The 23,474-nt window shown below is 43.7% G+C and overlaps 1 protein-coding gene across 1 annotated transcript in view; it reads left to right on the top strand.

The window, feature by feature from the left end:
• The window catches only part of ncoa2 (nuclear receptor coactivator 2), an 81,163-nt gene that overhangs the window by 26,304 nt on the left and 31,385 nt on the right, over positions 1-23,474 (top strand). Inside the window, exons 3-5 of the mRNA XM_079489297.1 lie at positions 12,526-12,633; positions 15,909-16,081; positions 23,431-23,461. Of these exons, the coding sequence (XP_079345423.1) occupies positions 12,545-12,633; positions 15,909-16,081; positions 23,431-23,461 (293 nt within the window). The 5' untranslated portion in view covers positions 12,526-12,544. The remainder of the gene's footprint in view (positions 1-12,525; positions 12,634-15,908; positions 16,082-23,430; positions 23,462-23,474) is intronic.

Here is a 23,474-nt window from a genome sequence, read left to right as displayed (position 1 = left end):
GGTGTGTCACTGGAAGCATCAATAGTAAAGTCCAACAGTGCGTCCTTTGGATTTAAATGCGTCAGAGATGCAGGACGGGTACCTTAACAACATCACTGAGTTGAAAAGAATGCCGAAAGAATGTTCAACATGTCTTGTAGCGATGACAAGTACATTGTTTGTTGAACTTTTCGCAAGGTGAGCCACTGAGCCGCTTGAGGTATTGGAAAGTTGACGACACTGCTCTCTGAGTGGCCATGAGGCTCAGGCGGTGGCATGGCCGCTACGTTGCCATAATAATCTAACCCATCATTTGCACCCCTTGAGTCAGCCGCACACATGAGCCCTGATGTAGATGAAACGCTGTAATGAACTGAGAAACGCTGAGTTCACACAGGCAGGGCTCACACGTCAGCATGCAAACAGAAGTGTGGTTACTGTCGTGTGTGTGTGTGTGTGTGTGTGTGTGCGTGCGTGTGTGTGTGTGTGTCACACGCACACACACACACACACACACACACACACACACACTGTGTGTTTGCTCCCCCAGGGCATGGGTGTTTACTACAGTTGTGCGAGTGGAAACCTAAGCTCCATCATAACTGTTGGAAGCAGCTAAACTACTATATATGGGAGGGTAGTGGACCAGTACACCACCTAGCCTTTTGCCTCTTTTCCAGTCATATATTCCTAGCTTTCATTTCCAGTAAGATTTCTCAGCTAAAGCACTGCTTTAACCCATTTTGACCTCATCACCAACTGAAAACCACTCTCGCTTTATGTTCTTGGTGCCTAACGTTACATAACCACTTTGCCTTCCCTACTTCCATCTACCTAGAAGGTTGAGGTTTGTGACTAGCGCCTTCCTGTGATGTCCTGTTTTGTATGGAACCGACATGCTCATACATACACAGGAGAGTTCAGCTCGAGTGCTGCAGACGCCACACTTTTCCACGGTTCCCCTTGTGTTTCTGGTATGGAAATGTGACATTACCTGCTAAAGATTTTGTGCTGCCCTGTAGTCACTCAGGTCAGTTCACTTGAGATGAAAGATGGTAGCTTGAGAGCAGTTTGTGTAAAATATGGCATGGATTTCCCCTGTGAATCCAGACAACCCCTCCCCACCCACCCACCCAGTGATTTCCAGGGTCTCCATGCCTGACACAAGGTAGTGTATTATGATTGATGAGCCATATGTCCTGACTTTCCGGTCCAAACGAACCCCAGAGTTGACAGCCTCTGAAGTGATGGCAGAGGCTGTCCAGAAAGTGCCAGTCAATCACGCGACTAATGACGTTATGGCTTCATTGACCTATCAAGCCCACCACCACCTTTTCTCTTCTCACTCTGAGCCGAGGCGAACTGCATGCAAGTGTAATAATTCTGTACTGTACTGTGGGATTTAACCCGCCTATGCTCGACTGTATGGGCACTTCCTGACTGTTTGGTTTTGACGGTTCCAGAGCCATTCCGCAGGCTGGCAACTGTAACGTGACCCCATGAGGTTATTACATCAGCTACTGGCCAGATACCCCCAATGTTGATGTGATTATAGAACTAGCAGTAAGTGATTTTTGTTCTCTGGCCCTCACTATCTCCTACTCTTTACAACCAGAGTGAGCACTTAAGAAAAAAAAACATTGCAACATCTTTATAGCTGCATTCTGGACATTTTCAGCCACCATGTCGATAACAGTATTTGATCGTATGTATGACATACGTCCGTCCATACATTCATACAATACAATACAATACAATACAATACAATACAATACAATACAATACAGTACATACATACATAATGTACTGTATGTATACATGTTTGTCAGTTCACCCAAAAAGTAGACAAACCACAGCTCACCCTGCTACGTACGTGACCTCACGAAATGGACACCTCTGTCATTTAAAAATGCAGGAATCTCTGGTGAAGTGAAAGCGAAACTCATGAAGATTGCGAAAGTTGAATGAAAATATTTGTTACTTTTTTACCAGCTGCTTGCAAAGCTGCTGGTCAAAGAATACCCTGGAAATGTACATGACAAGTTCGCCACCTAGTTTGTCGTCTGACAACTCCGTTCACTTCATGGGGCCAGTCCAATGGCGGCTCACATGCTTAAAATGGCTCTTGCCCCAGTTCAGGCTGCATGAACAGCGCTCGAGTGTGCCGTTTTCTGCCGTTTTCTGCCCCCTCAATGTCGTAAGCCAGCATTAACCAGGGTTGCCAAGTCCGCTTATTTCCAGCCACACTTGGATTGTTTTTTTTCCCCACAGTTGCTTGCCTGGTTTTTGGAGGTTGGTTAGCTTATTTCTGGCACGACAGTTGGCAACAACCCATACATCCCATCGTCAGCATGGCATGAAGAGTAACGAACTCACACCGTCTGCACGGCATGAAGATTCACTGCAACAACACATCCATCCATCTTCAACCGCTTATCAGTAGTCGGGTCGCGGGGGGCAACAGCTCCACCAGAGTGCTCCCTCTCCAGAGCAACATTAGTGACTTCCTCCTGGGGGATTCCGAGACGTTCCAGGGCCAAGAGCAACAACACAGTGATGTGGAAATTGACGACAGCAACCATAGGCATTTGGGAAATAAATCACTGTCTCTGCGATGTTGTTGCCGAGGTGTCTCTAGTCTGTATCGTTTACGATAGTCAGTCCTTCATATTTGATACAGTCTGTCGCGCGGTCGCACAAATGCGTGTTGTTCGTCTATTACATTATCACACATGGCTCAGTCAACAACATGTGCTGTATGCGCATACATCTTTTAAACTTCATTACTGAGCCACTTAGTGAGCGTGTTAGTTCTGCTATTTACAATAGAACATCTAACCACGGCCGCGAGCCCCCGCGGCCAGAGGAGCGGGTGGGAGACCACGGCAACGGGTACGAGAATTAAGTCACTCGACTTTCATAACACCATTTAGGTTGACATCATGGTATAACTTCATGTTGTGATAATAATATAGCAGCAGTCAGTCAGTCAGTCTACTATGCTTAGTATGCTACAACTTCATCATTTAAACTTTGATCTAACTGGGAAGTTTTCAGCTGTTACAATCATGACAGAGTCACGACAGTTTGACATTGTTCAAGCCTTTATTTTTTATGGAGGGACAGACAGTAGGGAGTAGGCTGACAGGAAATGGGGAGAGATATGGGGGGGGCCGGGGTGACATGCAGTAAAGGCCGTCGCGATCGGGAGTCGAACCCGCGGCACACTGCCAGACTGGATTACCAGCCAAGGTGCCTGGACCGCTGAGCCACGGCCCAGGCCATATTATGTATCTGTTTTGTTCGTATTCTTTTGTTGTTGTTTATGTTGTGTAATGAATGGACATTTTGTCCTACAGACAGAGAGCAATTGGGTAGAAACTCATCAGGGACGGAACACAGAGAGGTGACCACATTCAAAGCATAAACACTGTTGGCATTGTAATCGTCATCAGCTCCACTGTTTGTTAATTGTGTGTTGTGTGTGTGTGTGTGTGTGTGTGTGTGTGTGTGGGGGGGGGGGGTAGCAGGGGGTTTCATCAATGTGTGTATCAAACGGCAGTAGTGTTATATGAAAAATCTTCATAAAGCTCGAGAAAGTTCCTTTTGTCGACCATATTTTTATCCCATTTAGGCCTGACGAAATAAGAAAAACGCTCGATTTTTCAAAAAATAGCAGACCTACAAGCTCGTAGCGCGCCACTCGGTGGCGCGCTATGAGCTTGTAGATCTGCTATTTTTCAATAGCTAAAGTATAACATCCCGTCCAGAATGGGTTAATAACTCAATGCAGTATGTATTTGTGGGAATGTACTTTATTATTTATAATTATTAAAGCTTAATTATAGCTTGATGGCGTGCCTGTGTGTCCTCCGTGCGTATGAAATCAACTGCTATGAATCACGTCCTTTTTCATTATTCATCAACATGACGCAAGAGTACCTCAGGAATAACTGACTCGTCTGCTTCTTATAATGTGTAGACAGACTGGAACTGGACCCAGCTTTCAACTGTCCACCAAATGCAAATAGAATAGGCTTTACTTTAAATGAAATGAAGAGTTGTGAGCATATTATCCCTGTGTATATACACAGTGTACACACTGTACATTACTGACCCTTAGCGATTGATGGTTGAGCTTTGCTCGGGGAATAGCTACTCTCCACTGTACTGATGTATTGTAGATAATTAACTCAATGACATGGCACCTTACAGTAACCACTCTAAATGTAGCGTCCGGCTGTTCAGACGAGTAGACCAGGGATTTGGGGTATTGTCTGAGAATTCTATAATGGTGCCTCTCAAAGTGGGATCCTTGAGGGGGTTCCAGGGGGCCCCCAGCAAAGTCAGTTGGCCCCCAGCAAAGTGTGTGTGTGTGTGTGTGTGTGTGTGTGTGTGTGTGTGTGTGTGTGTGTGTGTGTGTGTGTGTGTGTGTGTGTGTGTGTGTGTGTGTGTGTGTGTGTGTGTGTGTGTGTGTGTGTGTGTGTGTGTGTGTGTGTGTGTGTGTGTGTGTGTGTGTGTGTGTGTGTGTGTGTGTGTGTGTGTGTGTGATTTTAGCATAACACTTGTATGAGGGTTCCTTCCTAGTACAACATCTTGTCAGATGGGGGCGTCAAATACATATTCATTTGGGGGTCCTTTTGACATGAACAACTTTCCGAACTAAGTTTTTCCAACACCAGGTCTGCTCATGCAAGGATTGGGTTCCCCAGCAACAGCAATGCCGTGGCTGTCTGTCAGCTTACCGGCCTGGCTGTCCAACCAAACCGCCTGTATTGGTGTCATTGAGACGTGCACATGTACATCCAGTGTGTCCCTTATTTCTCTCAATGAACGGTGACCCCACCGTTATTGCCATGTCAAGGAGAGGGAGGCAACCAATCCTCTTCCACCTAAATGGACAAGTGCAGCCAATCGGCTTTGGAATCCCCATGGTAACTTGCGCTGGAAGACCAGGAGACAACCAATGAGGACGGAGAGCTACCATACTCGGCTACCATAGTTTAATGGCCCGTTTCTGTTGTCATTAATAAGGCGTGTAACCTCTGCTGTGTAGAGAGACACCCTAGTGTAATTTCAGGGACAGAACCGTACCACAGCATATAAAGACGCCCCTTACGGCTCTCAAAAAAAGACTGTAATGTGAGGACAAAGCACGCCACACACCCAAACACACCCCGGTTGTTTATCTGTGTCTCTGTATTGCTGCCAGCCCTTTGTTTAACCAATGAATCCATACGTTACACACAGGCCGATGAAAGCCACTCGCTTTCAAGTCACTGTCACGAAATCGAGTCTGTGTGTTTTTCCACCCTTCCCGAGTCTCCTTCCTCTCTCTGCCCAGTCACCACGGCTTTGATTTCAGCCATTTGAGCACACGGGCCCCTACCATTAGCTTTAAGTAGGCCACTGCCAGGCCAATAGGGAGCTAGACTCAAGGTACTGTAGCATGGTGGCTAGCTCTCCATTAACCCATTCTGGGCGGGAACCTCTTTTGGCATTATGTTATAATTTAGCTATTGAAAAATAGCAGATCTACAAGCTCATAGCGCGCCACCGAGTGGCGCGCTACGAGCTTGTAGGTCTGCTATTTTTGAAAAATCGTAAAAATGCGGCACAAATCATTGAATATATATTTCAGAGCGAACATTTTTAACTAAAATATTGGCTTCTGGGAGGTCCCTGGAACAACATATTTTGAGATGGGGGTCCATGGCCCAATAGAGATAATTCTGGGGGTCCTTGACATGAAAAAGGTTGAGCACCACTGACATAGAAACATGGGTTTTTCAGAAAAATGTTAGGATTTAGAAGCATTTCTTTTTTTATCGACCTCAGTGGTTTAAGTTACGCAGGCTTCTGCTAAAGCTACACTGTTCCCACTCTGCTCTAGATTGTGCTGTGTTGTTGCTCTGCCTTATGTAATGACTGAGGAGCGAACACTGTGTGCTGTCGCTGTTTCCATGGTTATGGCTGATTTATGCCTCGGCAGCAACAAAATGTCATACAATGTTTCACATAAAAAAAAAGTGTCAATTGTTTTATTTTTTTCATTTTAAAATAGATGTTATTGGGGAAAAAAACACGTTGCCTAACACGTTGTTGTAAAAGCATAAATCAGGCCTTAGTTTCGAGTGGCTACAGAGTGCATCACAACACGGTATGCCCCACGTGCTGCCCGAGTTCTGTGCTGGGAGAAAGAACCAGTTTTCTCGTTCTGATTTATTTTGCTTTTGTTATTTTTATTATTTACCCACGGTCTCCCATGTGTCGCTTTTTCTGTATTGCCTTTCATTTTTAGCCCACCAATTTTCGGTACGAGTCGACCTGACCCTGTTGCAACGAAGTATTGATGCGTTCACACTGACAAAAGCGTCCAAGCGCAGCCAGCTACATTGCCGCAAGTCCCCCATTAAAAGTGTTGCTCAAGCAATACTGCGTAAATGGAAAGGATAGGTTAAGGTTTAAATAGCACAGGGAACTGGTTAACGGCAAGAAGGAATTTATCTTCCTTTTGACGGAACAGAGCAGGAATTGTGGGTTGAGGGAGGGGGAGTGGAACTGGGGAAATAAAAACATATCATTGATTGACGCTTCAATGCGTCATTGGAGCACTGCCCGCCCGTCATGCAGCGACAAGTGTTGGGTTGTCATTTTGTACCTTCCATTGAACATTATTTGTAGCCTGTCGTTTTGTCGCCACAAGTGTGAATTCATGCAGCATATGGGCTGGACATGTCGCCGCAAGTGTGAACGCCAGCATATGGGCTGACATGTCGCCACAAGTGTGAACGCAGCATATGGCTGACAGGCAGAGCAGGATTCTCACCTCATTGTCGTTCAAGTTTCAACTGTACTGTACCTTTTTTCTGGAAGAATATATATACAGGGATGCACAATTGTGCCAAAGAAGTACGCATCTGATTTACTGCACTGATATATCCACCCATGTTGAAAGCCAACTCCATTAACTGCCATCAGGTTGTGGTGCACATGATGGTGGTGATTAAAAAGGCATTACTCCTTTGAATAATTAATCATTTTTCATTTACTGCCGTGGTCGACACAGACTAAACTCTGTGTCGACTCGTAGGCGGAGGGAGTAAGGGATAAATGTACTTTATGTCTTTTATGGAGAATTTTCCGGATCTCATGAGGACATGAACTTGGGCATGCCTCTGCCTCTCCAGTTAGGGCTCTCTCATCTTGTCACATCACTCTTTCTTTACGTTTATATTCAGATCAGAAGACAGACACGGTTCAGATGAATAACCTGATAGCATTTAACCCATTTTGGGCGGGAACCCCTTTTGGTGTTTAGCATTATGTTATGCTTTAGCTATTGAAAAATAGCAGATCTACAAGCTCATAGTGCGCCACCGCTTGTAGGTCTGCTATTTTTGAAAAATCGAAGAACAACTGCTTTTTCAGAAAACTGTCAGGATGTAGAAGACATTTTTAGAATCTGATCTCGGGTCAAAATGGTTTAAATCTAAGGTCAGAAGGAAATCCAAGGTAGCACTTTGTGCAGTCAGTGTCACTTACACTACTGGAGGCAGCCGTATTGTCTGTCCTTACATGTGTATTTGTATACTAGTAGTAATACACAAAACGTTTCTGTTGCTAGAGTGATCTATAGTGTGTACCAAAATCTCCTGGAGGGGGCGTCAACATATGTGTCACGTGGTAGCGGCCGCCATACTTGTTGGCTTGTCTGGTTTGTTTACATTGAGCGACTATCCAGTGTGCTTGTATACGTTCTTTTTTTAAACTGACCTCACAATGGTGCAGACTTGCTCAGTAAATAAGTGCCACAGCAGGTCACGTCGAGGGAATGAGCCAGAAAACGGAATTAGATTTTCAGCTTTCCAGCATGGAGACGGCATCAAGGAACCCAGATTGACGAGTTTACAAAAATACGTAGAATGGCTTGGATCTCGGCTGTACGGCGCACGGGCGCAGAGACATACCGTTCAACAAAGTATCTAAGCACAGCCGTGTTTGTTCAGAACATTTTCCTTGTCCTTGTAATGTATTTGGGCCCGACGTTCTTTCTATCCATCCTGGTGTTTGTTCACTATGTTGTCGCCAAGAACGAGCTCAATATTTACAAAAACATACCACCGTCACTCTATTCTGAGTGATGTGGGCTAGAATTTAATGCCCACGAGAGGGCCGTCCCTAGCTTTTCAGACGCCGCCCCCCTCTTGGTGACGTACACGTTTTCACACGCTATATAGCAACCAGGCAACGGTGCATTCTTATTTCTTTGCATAGCATACCGGTATTTACTTATGCATTATGCATATGTTTTTTATTTACTTGATAAAAAAATTATGTTACTTTTTAAAATAAGTTTTTCAGATAGGATAAAGAAGCGAGAAGGCAATGTTACTGGAATAAAACAACTGTAGTTTCACAACACAACTTTATTGTCGGCACTCTGCCATGATGCCCAAACTCCACAGCTGACTCACAGTATCACAACATCCGGTTACATCCGGTTTGTATCCACCGGTATTCCCTTAAAGTCACAGTGCATCACATAACACACACACTCACTGGAAGTAGTAAGCAGGGAACAACATTAACTCAACAAAGGGCACAGAGGTCATCTAGCCTGGACCATTAAAGGACCACTTCACCACTTTTCAACCTATCTTCATATAATAGGTCCTCACTCATAATCATGATAAAATGGCACAATTATTTTTCTACTCAGTCTGTGTCTCATGGGAGGGCTGTGGGCAGTTCAGAAACCCGTCCACCAGTGACATCATCGATGGGGAATCCAAGCTAATAGAAACTGCAGGCTTTCTAGTCCTGAAAAGTTGCAATGCGAAAATGGAAGCCATCGTTCTCACGATGATACAAATCTAAACATTTTTGTAAAAAAAACCTTGTTTAAAAAAATATCTGCCTAACGATGATGTCACTGGTGGACGGGTTTCTGAACTTCCCACTGCCCTCCTATGAGACACAGACCGAGTAGAAAAAAATTGTGCCATTTTATCATGATTGTTAGTGAGGACCTATTATATGAAGATAGGTTGAAAAGTGGTGAAGTGGTCCTTAACTAGTTTCTACCTAGCATCCTGGCACAAATCATTAATTAAAAAATATAACATTTAAAATATGACCGATCTACAAGCTCACAATGTGTCACATCGGGCTTAATTGGTTCATGAGATGGCCCTGACAAGGAAAGGTTGTGAATCCTTCTCATTAGGGCTTTTCTTAGTCCAAAAGTTTATTTATTACAATAACATGAGATGGATACTTGGATACATCATTTGATATTTAAAGGACAATACCGATGTTATTTAAAGGACAATACCGATGTTATTGCATGTTTTGCAGATTGTCTACAAGTCAATGGGCAAAGTCAATAACGTTGACGTAAAACAAAGGTGACGTAAAGTTCACTGTGATGGATAACCTAGCTCAAGCAAGTTACGTATAGTTAATTTGCATACCATACTGAAATGAAGGTCAAGAAAAGAGGTCAAAGTATATGTTGTATTGCTTATAGACAGTGAGCTAAATATGTAAAACATTGTGGTTAAGAAATGTATATGTTTTAACTCATTTTGGGCGGGAAACCCTTTTGGTGTTAGCATTATGTGTTATGCTTTAGCTATTAAAAAATAGCAGATCTACAAGCTCATAGCGCGCCACCGAGTGGCGCGCTACGAGCTTGTAGGTCTGCTATTTTTGAAAAATCAAAGAACGACTGACATAGAAACATAGCTTTTTCAGAAAACTGTCAGGATGTAGAAGACATTTTTAGAATCTGATCTCAGGTCAGAATGGGTTAAGGGCCATTCACACCGAGCATGATGACTATAATGATAATTATTTTAACGATATTATTACGATAAGTATATTTTTACGATAGACCAGTGGTTCCCAAAGTGGGGTCCGGGGACCCCTAGGGGTACTTGAGAGAGTTCCAGGGGCTCCCTAGCTCAATTAGAGATGGTTGGGAACCAAATGGACCCTTATGGGTCTGTAACTCTGAGAGTGTGCAAATGGAACCAAATGGATCCGTTCCATTTGTACACTGTTAAATTAACAGTGGTTTTACAATATAAATTGGGGTACCAGAGATAGAAATGTCATTAAATCGGGGGTCCGTAGCATAATGCGTGTGAAACTGGGGGGGTCCATGAAATTAATATGTTTCGGAATCACTGCTAGAGCCGTAAATATCCTCCCTTATCGGGGTCACTGGCATATGTTTTCAAATGGGGGGTCCGTGGCCTAATAAATGTTGATTTGGGGGTCCTTGACACGAGAAAGTTTGGGAACCACTGCGACAGACTAGGTTCTGTAAACGGTGGCACCAGAACATGCTGCCCAATCCAGCCCACACGGCGAGATCTCAGAGTGCTGAAAGGTCAAGTCAAAGTCAAAGTCAAAGTCGTACGATTAGTCACAGACGGTACCGCAGTGAAATCTGTTCTCCGCATTTGACCCATCTCTCTTGGAACGGTGAGCCGCAGCGTGCGCCACGCTCGGGAATCATTAGTTGATTTGACCCCCAATCCAACCCTTTGATGCGGATTGCCAAGCAGGGAGGCATTGGGTCCCATTTTTACAGTCTTTGGTATGACCCGGCCGGGGATCGAACCCCGACCTCCCAGTCTCAGGGCGGACACTCTAACCACAAGGCCACTGTCTGTCAGGTCAAGTCAAAGACACCTCGAAGTGGCCTTACCAGGGAGACAGCATCCCAAAAAGATGGGTTCCTCACCCTGTTCTTGCAGAGATTTACAGGCACAACTGAACTGTACCACAGACTGATCTCTGTCAAAGCTGCAGGACCCCATGCTCATTGCTCAGGTGCCAGTCACACACCTGTGACTGCCTGGCACACCTGCAGGACAGGTGTGTGTTGGCAGGTGTTGAGCCAGCACACACTTTCATAGACAAACTTAACATGTAAAAAAAGCTTTCTTTGATGGCATCTTAGGATAGATGTGGACCTATTTGACAGTGCAGAAACACAACATACTTCTTTGATGTATTAATAAGCATCAATAACGACCATCACCTGGGTACAGACACATACAGCTCCCCTCTGCAGGCCTCTACTACTGAAAGTGACTGCATGGAGTCTTTCTCATTTCTCTCCAAAAGCACTTGAATATGATGGAAGCTCACATTTCATATCACACACACCATGATTCACTAGCCCCCATTAAAAAAACACGACAGCGCCCCTACTGGTACTCATGAGTCACACATGAGTCACACACAAACATAGGTTAACACATAGTCACACACATAGGTTAACACGGACATTGCTGTTCCTTGGAGTGGTTGCACCACTCAAAAAATATATATATATATATATTATTATTTTTTTAGTTTTTTTTGCAGCTCTTAGCATGGCACGATTTAAAGGAGCATTCAGTGATTTTGGTCAGGGTGATTTGGAAAACTCCCCGCTCCGCCCCGGTAACAAGATGCACATGCACGCACTACAGTGGGGGGACACGCGACAGGCCAACAGCACACACACCAAGGCCCGCCCCCGCTCGATCATGATTGGCGGAAGGCCCCTCTCTATCCTGATTGGATGAAGGCTGGGCCACCTAGCCAAAAACGAAACCTACTTTTTTTTGACCCCCAGGGGTTAACTGGGGACAGGGAGGAACTACTTATATGGTCAGCACACTCTATATAGGGAGGATTATCACAACAAAACAAAAAAATAAGTTATTTTTGAATTAAGTGAAATCACTGAATATACCTTTAATTCAAGCATGGCGCGGCGCCATGCCAATAACATGGTGCAGGAAACCCTCTTGGAAATTGCAATAGCTCATATTATAGTCCGTAAACACGGTGAACATGTTGTTTGCTGCTGCTGTGATTTGGCCTGCCTTTTTATATGGTATTGTATGGGTTTTTCTTAGTGCCAGCCTAGCTGAACACAGTCTTGGGGTGGGGGGGGGGGGGACTGTGCTCCCATTTCTTCCTCTCTGGGGAATGCTGTACCATCAGTGAGAAATGATTGAATCTCGTTCTCTCTCCGCTCCATTTTCGCTCATTTCTCCGGGAGTGGATCAACCAGTGCCCCCAGCACAGGTTTGTGCTTGTGTGTAAGTGTGCGTGTCCATGGCTGTGCACTCGGAACAAATTGACACCCCCCCCCCCCCCCCCCCCCCATGCATGCAGTTGTTACATTTCAGGGCATGGTTGGGTCAACCCATCAAAAAGTTGTGCGCTGGCATGTTTTGTCCGTACCGTCACATATTAACCCATTTTGACCTGAGATCAGATTCTAAAAAATGTCTTCTACATCCTGACAGTTTTCTGACAAAGCTATGTTTCTATGTCGGTCGTTTTTCGATTTTTCAAAAAATAGCAGACGTATACAAGCTCATAGCGCGCCACTCGGTGGCGCGCTATGAGCTTGTAGATCTGCTATTTTTCAATAGCTAAAGCATAGCATAATGCTAACACCAAAAGGGGTTCCCGCCCAAAATGGGATAAATCCTAACAGACTTTGGTATGCGTGTGCTTTCTCCCCAGCAGACGCTGATATGCATTGAGGATGAGTGGAGTCGGTGAAAACCCATCTGACCCTGCCAGGGCAGAGTCACGAAAACGCAAAGAATGTTCCACCGAACTTCTGGGCCCCAGGTGAGTCCAATTCCAATCCACACTCAGCCACTCAAATTGGGGGACAGACTTTCCCTATAAAAGACCTCCTGGTAAACTATTATTTTGGTTATTATCTTCTTTAGTGATTATGCTATCGATACCTTTTTTTGATTAATTAAACGAATAATTAAGAATCATGTGGGGTGGGGCGGAGGAATCTTTTTAAATATTAAATATATTCTCTTATCTTTTTTTATTATCAAATCGAATCAACATGAAAACTTTGAATATCATTTTTTATAATTTAATAAATTAATTAGTATGATTAAGCACTGAAGCCCTATATTTTATGTTGTTTGTGCGACAACAGTGTCGCACAAAAATAGCACAAATAGCAGATCTACAAGGCAGTGTTGTTTTTGTTGGCTATTTTTAAATTTAGTCTTAGTCCAGTTTCAATCACCGTTGTTAGTTTTTATAGTATTTAGTCAAACTCATCCTATTTTTATTTAGTCACGTTTTAGTCGACTAAAAGTCGAGCATTTTAGTCTTAATCTAATATAATAATAATCCGTAAATGTATTTGTCTAGTTTTGGTCAACAAAAACTGTTGACATTTTTGTCTAGTTTCAGTCTGACAATTATTTTAGCCCTTTACTTTTTTGTCAGCCAATATGTTTCCAGGAATGGAACATGTTTTGATTGAATCTGCAAATGTATTTGGAACCATAACCAGTCACAGAAATATCGATGCTTGCATCCTGTTTAACTACTGATCCCAGTACAGTACAACAAGACAACACCAAATGATTGAACCAATGTCCAGTTCAACCAACTGAACCCATGCAGTAGCCTACTTCCAGGGTGGTTGGTTTACCAGGCTAGTAGCCTATAGAGTATAGACTAACAAGACAACATCAACATCTAGTTATAGAACAATGTCCAGTTCAACCACTCTGACGTGGTTTCGTCAGATGATTCTTGTAACTTGGGGTCACCGTTTAACAATTCAAGAGGTGCAATCAGGTGCTCTGAATTTCAATTTTCATTCAACCAAGCCATTTAAATGGTGTGCCTTTTTATATTTTGAATATGAGCACAATTACCTAATTGTGCTTCAAGCGAGCATGATGGAAAACTTAATATAATGACTCACTCCCACTTGGTTAAAAAATGGATACATAATTGCTGTCCCTTCACTGACCGTGAAGGGACCATCGTTGATGTTGAGGTTCTGGAATCTGGAGGAATGGTGGTATGTATGTCTTCCTCCTCTCCATCTACGTTTGTGCCCAGCAACCTTCGGAAGTGGTTGAACCAAGTTGTCACTCAGGGGGCTCTCATTGATGACCCTCCAGACCTCACCGTACTGCTTCTCACCTTGTGCTTCCTGGATTCTCTGAACCCTCTCCATCAGTTCCTCCACCTTGATGTTATCAGAGGTACTGAATAGAAGCTGTTTGGCTTCGTTCAGTATCCCACGTCTCTCCGCAGTTAAAGGACCACTTCACCACTTTTCAACCTATCTTCATATAATAGGTCCTCACTAATAATCATGATAAAATGGCACAATTCTTTTCTACTCAGCCTGTGTCTCATAGGAGGGCTGTGGGCAGTTCAGAAACCCGTCCACCAGTGACATCATCATTAGGCAGATATTCTTTTAAACAATATTTTTTTACAAAAATGTTTAGATTTGTATTATCGTGAGAACGATAGCTTCCATTTTCGCATTGCAACTTTTCAGGACTAGAAAGCCTGCAGTTTCTATTAGCTTGGATTCCCCATCGATGATGTCACTGGTGGAAGGGTTTCTGAACTGCCCACAGCCCTCCTATGAGACACAGACTGAGTAGAAAACATTTGTGCCATTGTATCGTGATTATTAGTGAGGACCTATTATATGAAGATAGGTTGAAAAGTGGTGAAGTGGTCCTTTAAGTATGCGCCACCAAATGGGTGAACAGGACACGGAGTGGGTCAAACTATGCCCCCCCCACACCCTTACCAAGTTCATCTCTGCCCTATAGAGCGTCGCAGTCCCGCCCCCTCGAGAGACCCGTAAAATAAATCCCTGTTCAATTTCCTCATAGACTTTCCAGAAAGTATTTATTTAAAGATGTTTACGCCGCGGACAAAGCCAACTCTTGTCGTGACAAATCATGACAATAAACACAATGTTTTGGGCCAAACGAAGAAGTAGAAAAAACGGCAGGTTACAACACTTTTTTTGTTGTTTTTCTTCTTTGTAATTATTTTGTTTGTTCCAAAATATTGTGTTTGTTGTCATGATTTGTCACGACTCGAGTTGGCTTCGTACGACGCTTAAAATGTCTTTAAATAAATACCTTTTGAAATGTCTATGGGAAAAATGCATTGGGATTCATTTCCTGGGCCTGGCATCGTCATGAAAGGGGGCGTGACAACCAATTGTGAATTGGTTGAACAAAGACGACCGTAGCAGTAGCACTTAAGACATTTAACTGGAGTGGATATCCGATTCGTGACTACTTCAATGTGATGGGGCCCTGTGATGAAGTAGGCACAGACAGTGGCTAAGAATAGCTTACTGTCACTGTGACTTCTAACCCTGGGGTACAGAGAGAGTCGGCTGAAGCCTATAAATGTAAATCTGCATAATTCATCTGCAGACAGTCAGGCACACAGGCGTTGTCTTTATTGATGCAGCGGTGCTTCATGCTTGCAAAACAGAAAAGAAAGAAAAAAAAAAACAAGAAAATGCTGACTGGCTGACTGCAGATATATTTAGCTAGGTGTGTGTGTGTGTGTGTGTGTGTGTGTGTGTGTGTGTGTGTGTGTGTGTGTGTGTGTGGGGGGGGGGGGGGGATAGTTTGACCCCGGCCCTCACCATCGTTCCGAACTCTGCTCCATGCCAAGGTTAGCGTGGATGCTGTGCTATTAGAGCCATGTTGTCCACAGATGACTGATGACACCGGAACCTTGGTGGAGGTGTATAGATTGAACTGCTTTGATGTTCTGCCCCACGCTCCGTGCCCTGTTCACCATACTGTTCTCCTGCTGTGAGCAGAATGTGGTGTGTGTGTCTCTCTCTCTCTCTCTCTCTCTCTCTCTCTCTCTCTCTCTCTCTCTCTCTCTCTCTCTCTCTCTCTGACAGTACCATACACACAAAAACACACATGAACACCCTTGCTTTAATACTAAGTTACTAAGTAAGTGTGTTCTTTCAGTTTTTTGTCTTCGGCTTCCTCTCGCTTTAACGTCTGCGGCGTCCTCTCTGTTCCTCCCTGTTCCATCGTATCACTACATGGTTTTTCCCCCTTTTGTCTTCACAGCCCCAAGCGGAGCAACGAGAAACGCAACCGCGAGCACGAGAACAAATACATCGAGGAGCTGGCCGAGCTGATCTTCGCCAACTTCAACGATATCGACAACTTCAACGTCAAGCCTGACAAATGTGCAATCCTCAAGGAAACTGTGAAGCAGATCAGACAGATAAAGGAGCAAGGTACGAGGAGACACCATTTTCAGCATTGACTCTTAATTATTTACGGCGTATGCCTGTTCAATAAAGTCTCAGTGTTAATGAATAGGACTTTCGGCATAGTAACTGGTCAATGGACCGCATTTGCATAGCGCTTTGCTCCAAAGCACTTTACAATGTACTCCACATTCACCCATTCACACACCCATTCACACACCCACTTACACACCCATTCACACACCGATGACAGAGGTAACCATGCAAGGCACTAACCTGCTTGTCGGGAGCAGTCGGGGTGTCTTGGAGGAAACGTTGTTTTATTCCAAGACGGCCGCTCTACGTCGTGAGCCACTGCTGTAATGAATCCTTAGTTACCATTCAACTTGGCTGCTTTGTCTCTCACACCTTCGCCACACCGCTGATAAGACCCTGATAAAAGCCTCCACATAATGTGTGGTGTAATATAACCTAGTCAATTAAACTGTGTGTAAGGTGTATACGGTTAGGGTGAATAGCAGTGTTTCTATTGTGGTTTGTATGTTGTGAATAGGATAAAGGTATTGCTGTTTTTGTACGTATGTTGTGAATAGGATGAGGATATTCCTAGTAATTAGACTGAACACAGTCATCTATAAATGTTTGTATAGTATAAAGTTTGTACATTTGAATTAATATTTGTAAATGTTGATTTGTTTATGATTAACTTGTATGATTCCCTCTGTGAACCAGTAGCATGAATCTACTAGGCAATGAGCTCTAGGTAAATGTGAGTCAGACTGGCTGGCCGAGGATGTCGACTTATTTTTGTGTGACTCGCGTAGAGCCAGGCGTTATGTAATGGCAAGCAATGTGATGCAAAAAAAAAAAAACACACACAAACACTGGCTATCCCTCCTTCCGTCCCTCCCCCGCCCATTTCTTTTGCTCCTCTCTCCCTTTCTCAGCTGCTTTCGTTGCTCTCCTTTTTTTATATGCCAGGCTGGAGTGACATCCCCTGCCTGCCCTGGCTCTGAAGGCAGTTATTTTGTTTGTACAACATGGACCACAAAGCTTAACAGGACTTGTTTTTCTTTGTTTACCGCCAACTATACAGATGTCTTATTCGCCTTGGAAGAGAGACTACTGTACAGAACTGTACAGTTCTTGTACAGTTCAGTGAGGGCACAAAACGTCTGTTTCTTGTTCCCTGATACCCTTTTTTTATGAACCGTGTAAAGCCCTGGTACCTCATTTAGAAGTTTTTACACCGGCAGGTGACGGTGCTTGCTCGTTTGGTCTCATTTCTTTCAAAAAGTTATTTTAGAACTTCACTTCCATGGTGACTGGGATTGTAAGACTGTGGGAATAACTGTTTAGTAGTGGAGAATATTTCTTATTTCCTCTTCCAGTAACTGCTCATGGTAGCACTATACCGAATGCAGGTACTCGGAAGTGCACGGATTTAACACAAGAACACACTTTTTGCTTTGAGGACGGACTTTGAAATAGAGGCCTCCGAAGGCAACGGTTAATTTATCCCAGTATGTTTTATCTCATGCTGTCTGCATACATTTCCTTAATTGAATTCTGGGTGGATTTGTGTACTTGGAGGGAGGGGGGGGAGACTCACCCACTAAGCTGGGCAATGTTTCAAGCTTGTTTGGTCTTAATAGACAATATGGCGGGTAATTGATTTCTTTATAGTGCCCATAAAGTAATGGCATAGCAGGGAATTTTATAGCTACTTTTACACTCTGGGCTGCTGGCCTACTAATACTATATTACAACTCAGCCCCCAATAGTCTGGGGGCTGATCTGCTCTGAACTGCAATTGGATCAGAGAGGAGTTCTCTTACATTCAGCCTGATAAACACTGACCTGTGTTTAAAAAAAAGAATTAGTGGTGACCCTAACTTTTCCTAGTGTTCTAAATGCAAAGAAAAATATCATTTAAAATGCCGCCAGCAGTGGCGTATCCAGGAATTACGTTTTGGGCAGGCAAGATATGTGTTAATTGTCGTCTCCCTGCGCACAATCTTAGCACTAAAGGTTTTCAAAGAGATATACCTGCCAGACGAGTAGGATACAAAGGCTGAAAGGCATGCATTTACATTCCAATGGGTGTTTGAGGGTCGCGCTCTACCGCAACGGCCAATCAGCTGTCCACTAATAGTTCTCAGGTCTTGTTTTTGTCCTCTTTTTTTCTCATTGTATGGATTTTGGCCAGGCCAGAAATGGATTTGGACAGGCGGACGCCTGCCCTCGCCTTATTGTAGATACGCCTCTGGCCGGCAGTTTACAGAACTGTACTAAAACGGCTTGAAACATCTGCTAGATGTCTGGATGGTTGTACGTGGCCATTAGTTTCAGCCGTGTACCTGCAGAAGGACAGTACGAGCCTGGCAGGAGATAGTTGGGAGTCACTGAGGGCTGCCACGGTGCTGAGTGATGGCTTTGTACCCGGGGCAGCTGTGCTGGTTTACTGGGCCCTGCTGGGCCTGCAGAGGCCCTGCTGATGCAAACATCATTAATACTGTGTGAGAGAATGAGAGGGAGTCGGTGCGTGTGCCACCGCAGCAGGGCAAAAACCGGCATTTGCTTCCGTTCTCCTCCTCACACACATCTGTACCCCCCCCTCCCCCACCACCACCACAAAAAAAAAAGAAAGGCAATGGATTTGTTCCCATTTTTTCGGGCCACAGAATTTCCTCACCATATGGTCAGCCGTCACATGGGCGCAGTGCAACAATCAAATGCGTCCCCCTCCAGTTACTCCGTTGGCCCCCTCATTCCTCCTCTCATGATCATCTTCAAAAGTAGGGCAGACCGCACTCTGAGCATAAGGCTTCGCTGCACGGCTATTAACCCAATCACTCACATGGAGAAATAGGGAGCTTCATCTTGCAGGTATATGGGATGGACTGGAGCCTGCAGTATACTCCATATGTTCATTTCATGGGAAAAAAAAACTATAACCTAATGACAGCTACCTCACTGAATAATGACTGCAGATGAAAGCAATCTATTGTACCTCTTGACGAGACATACCGAATGCTTTTGTCTTGTGGCTTTCAGGTCTATAAGCCCCATGGCTTCTTCGTACATGCCGTTGCATGGTGACTAACGTTAACCTGAAGTGTCTGCTCAACACTCAGCTGTCTCAGCCAGCTGTCTATATTTCACACCTAAGCTGAGAAGCAACAAACGCATCCTTTCAAAGATCGATGATCATAAAATGCTTCAACTTGTCACGTAAGGTTAGGATCTCCCATAAAGTTGAGGTTTGGTTTAGGTGAGGGTTATAAATAATTCTGTTTTGGGGCAAACATGATGCCTTGTTCCGATTTTATACAGAAATGATAAACCAGCTCGTATCTGGAATCAGGAATTGTTTGTTTACCCAGTGGAAGAAGCTATTGTTCTCCTTCATTCCATAATATAGCTCTTTCTTTTGGTACGTTGACGATGTCATCCATCCTATGGCTAGGACCAGCATGGCAGCTGCATGCTCCAACTCACTTGCACTCATTTACCGCAACCTTTCACCCCATCGGTTGCTAAGTGCCTGGGTTTACACCATGGCAACGTGGTTCGACAATGGGCCAGTGAATGTGAATGCTTTGTGACAGTAGAGAGAGCCTTGTTAAAAGGTCTGGCTCACAAGTGACCTGTTTAAAAGCACACCGGACTGTTTTAAAAAGATAAAGTAAAACCCTTTAACGCTAGTATAAGAGTGTTTTCTGTTGCCACGCTTGAGATCAGTGTTGCTTCGGTTGAATAGGTGAGCTGTAGGCCCGTGTTGTCATGTGAACTGCTGTTTTTGGAAGAGCTCTAGAAAAATATATTATTTGATTTTGTGCACCTCTAAAGCAGATCTCAAACTGCACACACACACACTCTCTCTCACACACAGAACTAATGTGACACACCGTGTCATAGTCCTCCAGTATCATCACTTGTCTCAACAATATGATATATAGGTAGGCTGGTAGGCTACAATGACCAAATAATGACCAAATTATTCACTTCCCATATTCACCTGAAACGTGCAAAAGCACTGTCACCACTGGCAATTAAACATTCACATTAGTAAATGTTGTTTATTAAATTTGTGCTGCACAAAATAGCATTTTGTATGTCACGATGTTGATACTCTGGTAGACGCTCTACCAGACAAATGTAAACAAGCTGATATTCTTGTCCCAGAACATGAAAAAAGTTATCACGTACTAGACCACTGGGAATTGTAGCCTCTCTTTTTTATGCTAAAGTTGTAGTGACAATGACGTGTACAGTCTAAACAAGCTGATATACTATAACTTATCAAGTCCAAGACCACTAGGAACAGCACTCTCTCTAGACCACTAGGAACACTACTCTCTCTTTAGGTTACAGCTCCTACTACCCTGTTTTTATACTGTCGATGTTGAGACTAGTGAGGTCCTAGTGGACACTTTTTCACGATTGGCTGCCTCTAGTGCCTCTAAGCCAATGGGAGATAAAACCCATAGTCTGAACGCTGCAACATGAAGCCTTATCCTCTAGCCAATGGGAGATAAAACCCATAGGGCTGTATTTTGCGTGTCTTAAGTCATTCTTGTTTTTCTTCTGCCATTGCCATTGTAGCATAATGTTGCTATAAGCCTTATCATTATTTAGCAAAAAGAGGTTATTTTATTGCTATTTCTGTAGCGTAGGCACTGATTGAACAGTGTTTGATCTGTAATGCCTGGAGAAACGAGCCTGGCTTGTGGCATCAGAGAAAACTTTTCTTTCTCGTTCTCTCTCTGATGCCACAAGCTGGCCGCCCTCGCTCCGTTGGCATCACCAATCAAAAACTGTTCAATTCATTACCTAAAAGTTGCTATATAAGCCCAGGGCGAGATTATTATTTAATCATTATTTTATGCCCTTATTGGATTAGCCATCTAGGCCTACTTGGTGATGGAACTGATGGGTTCTATTTAAAGACAGTTGATTTTAGCCTAATAAAAAACGACTAAGTCGTTTAATCCGATGGATGATTTTATTATTTTTTTTACGGCTTGGCTCTATAGGAGGCCTTTTGTTATGCCCGGAAAAATACAAACGCACACTCATTAGGCTTGGGCGATTTGCATATTGGCAATTATGAGTCCATGGTCTGTGGGTTTTTGGGGAATTTTTCCAATGTAATGTATACTCTGTCCCCGGTACTGAATGGAGCAGAGGAGAGGGGGGATAGCTTTCTCTTTCTTAGTTGTCTCTTTATTAGCTACTGTACCAGTTTAAGAGCAAAGCCTTGTTTATTATTTTTAAAGACGAGCCGTAAAAAATGTAAGTGAAACCTAATTATCTACAGTAGCTGGTTTCTATATAGTATGCAAAGCATCGCTGTGCAGTGCACGCTTGACGGTGCAAGGACGCATGTGCCCTGCTCTCATGAGATCCTGTCACACAATTCTTAACTGATTGCTGTCATTCAAATTTCTCTGTAATCTGCAAAGTCTGGATAGGAATTCCTTGTGTCGGTTATGTTTTTATCACCAGTTAATCAAAGGGTGTGATTTAAAATGTAAGTTCGCTGCCCCTGTGCCCCACACACTTTACACGTCCCTTTAGTTACGAGAGAGAGAGAGAGAGAGAGGGACTGAGTGATTAGCCAGCAGGATTTATTAAAAAAAGACGTTAAAAGGAAACTTGGATGGGTGTCTTTCGCCACATTGTTGCTTGCAATGGTCAGGTGCAAACTGGGGTAGGATGGTACTCTCTACATACTGTCCATGCCTAACAGGAACAAACTTTTCAGTATCACCCGTATTGCTTCCAAGATCATCGGACTTCCTACACCCACACTTTCTGATATGAACAATAAGGCCATCACACGGCAAGCACTTTCGATATCAAATGACACTGATCATCCCCTGTATCGCTTCTTTAACCTCATGCCATCTGGACAAAGATACAGAACCTTGCCATGGAAAAAGGTCCGTTTTAGTAGGAGCTTTGTCCCCTCAGCCATCGCGGCTTTAAACAAACTGCCCCGCCGATAGGATGGTTCTGTACATAGTGGGGACCTCATGTTTTGTTTTTGTATTGTCTTGGTGTTATGTGCTCTGTGTTGTTTTTGATGTGGGTGTTGAACAGATTGTGAAGACAAATATCCTTCGGGACAATAAAGATTATTATTATTATTATTATTAGAAGTTCAAGCAGCGTATAGAGCAGGGGTCCTCAATAGGCGGACCGCGGTCCACGACAAAATAAAAGTGTTCTTTGTGCCTCAACACAATACCTCTCATTTGCTGTGAATTTTTGGAGGGGAATATTTGTGAAACATTCTATTTCCATACTCTGCACCCCAGTATTGGTTGGTTGGGAGGGGATCCGATTCGTATAAGCTTGTCTTGGTGTGACTGTACTAAAAAATATAGAGCCCCGCTCTCCGCTGGTCGCTGCGTGGCCCGCGCTGCGTGGCATGGGACCGTCCGGACCTTAGTCTTTTTCAAAGATTATTAGTGGACCTTCAGCATTTCTAGTTGAGGACCCCTGGTATAGAGTCTACACTGCTTGAACTTCACTTGGTCTCCTCTCGTTGCTGTGAGCTATAACTCCTGAAAGGAACAAATTGGTCAGCTAGATAGTGAGACACAGGTGCTTGCCAGCAGAAAGACAGTCATGTCATTTCATCTCTTGTTTGTGTTCCTCAAATGAGAGCCTGCTGTCACGTTACTATAGTAACCCCGCCAACGACGCCGCGGCACTGAACGCGTTAACCCATTTTGGGCGGGAACCCCTTTTGGTGTTAGCATTATGTTATGCTTTAGCTATTGAAAAATAGCAGATCTACAAGCTCATAGCGCGCCACCGAGTGGCGCACTACGAGCTTGTAGGTCTGCTATTTTTGAAAAATCGAAGAACGACTGACATAGAAACATAGCTTTTTCAGAAAACTGTCAGGATGTAGAAGTCATTTTTAGAATCTGATCTCAGGTCAAAATGGGTTAAGGACTGGGGAGATGTTCTCGTGTGAATATGTACAGTATGTACCTGTATTGGCAATCGCTGATTTTTGGGCTGACCACTGAATATTTTGACATAACACCCAACTCTTAACACCGACACACACAGGTTTTGTGAATTTATAAATGGTTTGATGGATGGATGAATAGATGATATTCACTACAGCCCTATTTATTTTTCTTTGTTATCACATCCATTTGATTCCATTTGTACTCACTTATGTTAAAACTAACAAGATAATCTAAAAAGAAATCAACACTTTAAAATGAAGGGTTTAAAATGAAGGGTTGTGAACTTGTGATTTACAGCCATAAGTTGTCATAGAACAAAACTATGGGCAGAAAAAGCTTTGAAAATTCGGTGAAGGAACCGATTGTGGACTCACTTTCCAGGTTTTAGGACCTCAAACTATTTCACTCTATAGCTTAATAAGTGA

Source organism: Electrona antarctica (assembly GCF_951216825.1).
Source record: "Electrona antarctica genome assembly, chromosome: 20".
NCBI classification, from domain to species: domain Eukaryota; kingdom Metazoa; phylum Chordata; class Actinopteri; order Myctophiformes; family Myctophidae; genus Electrona; species Electrona antarctica.
The sequence above is the reverse complement of the archived record's forward strand: the minus strand, read 5'-3'. Positions and strand labels throughout refer to the sequence as shown.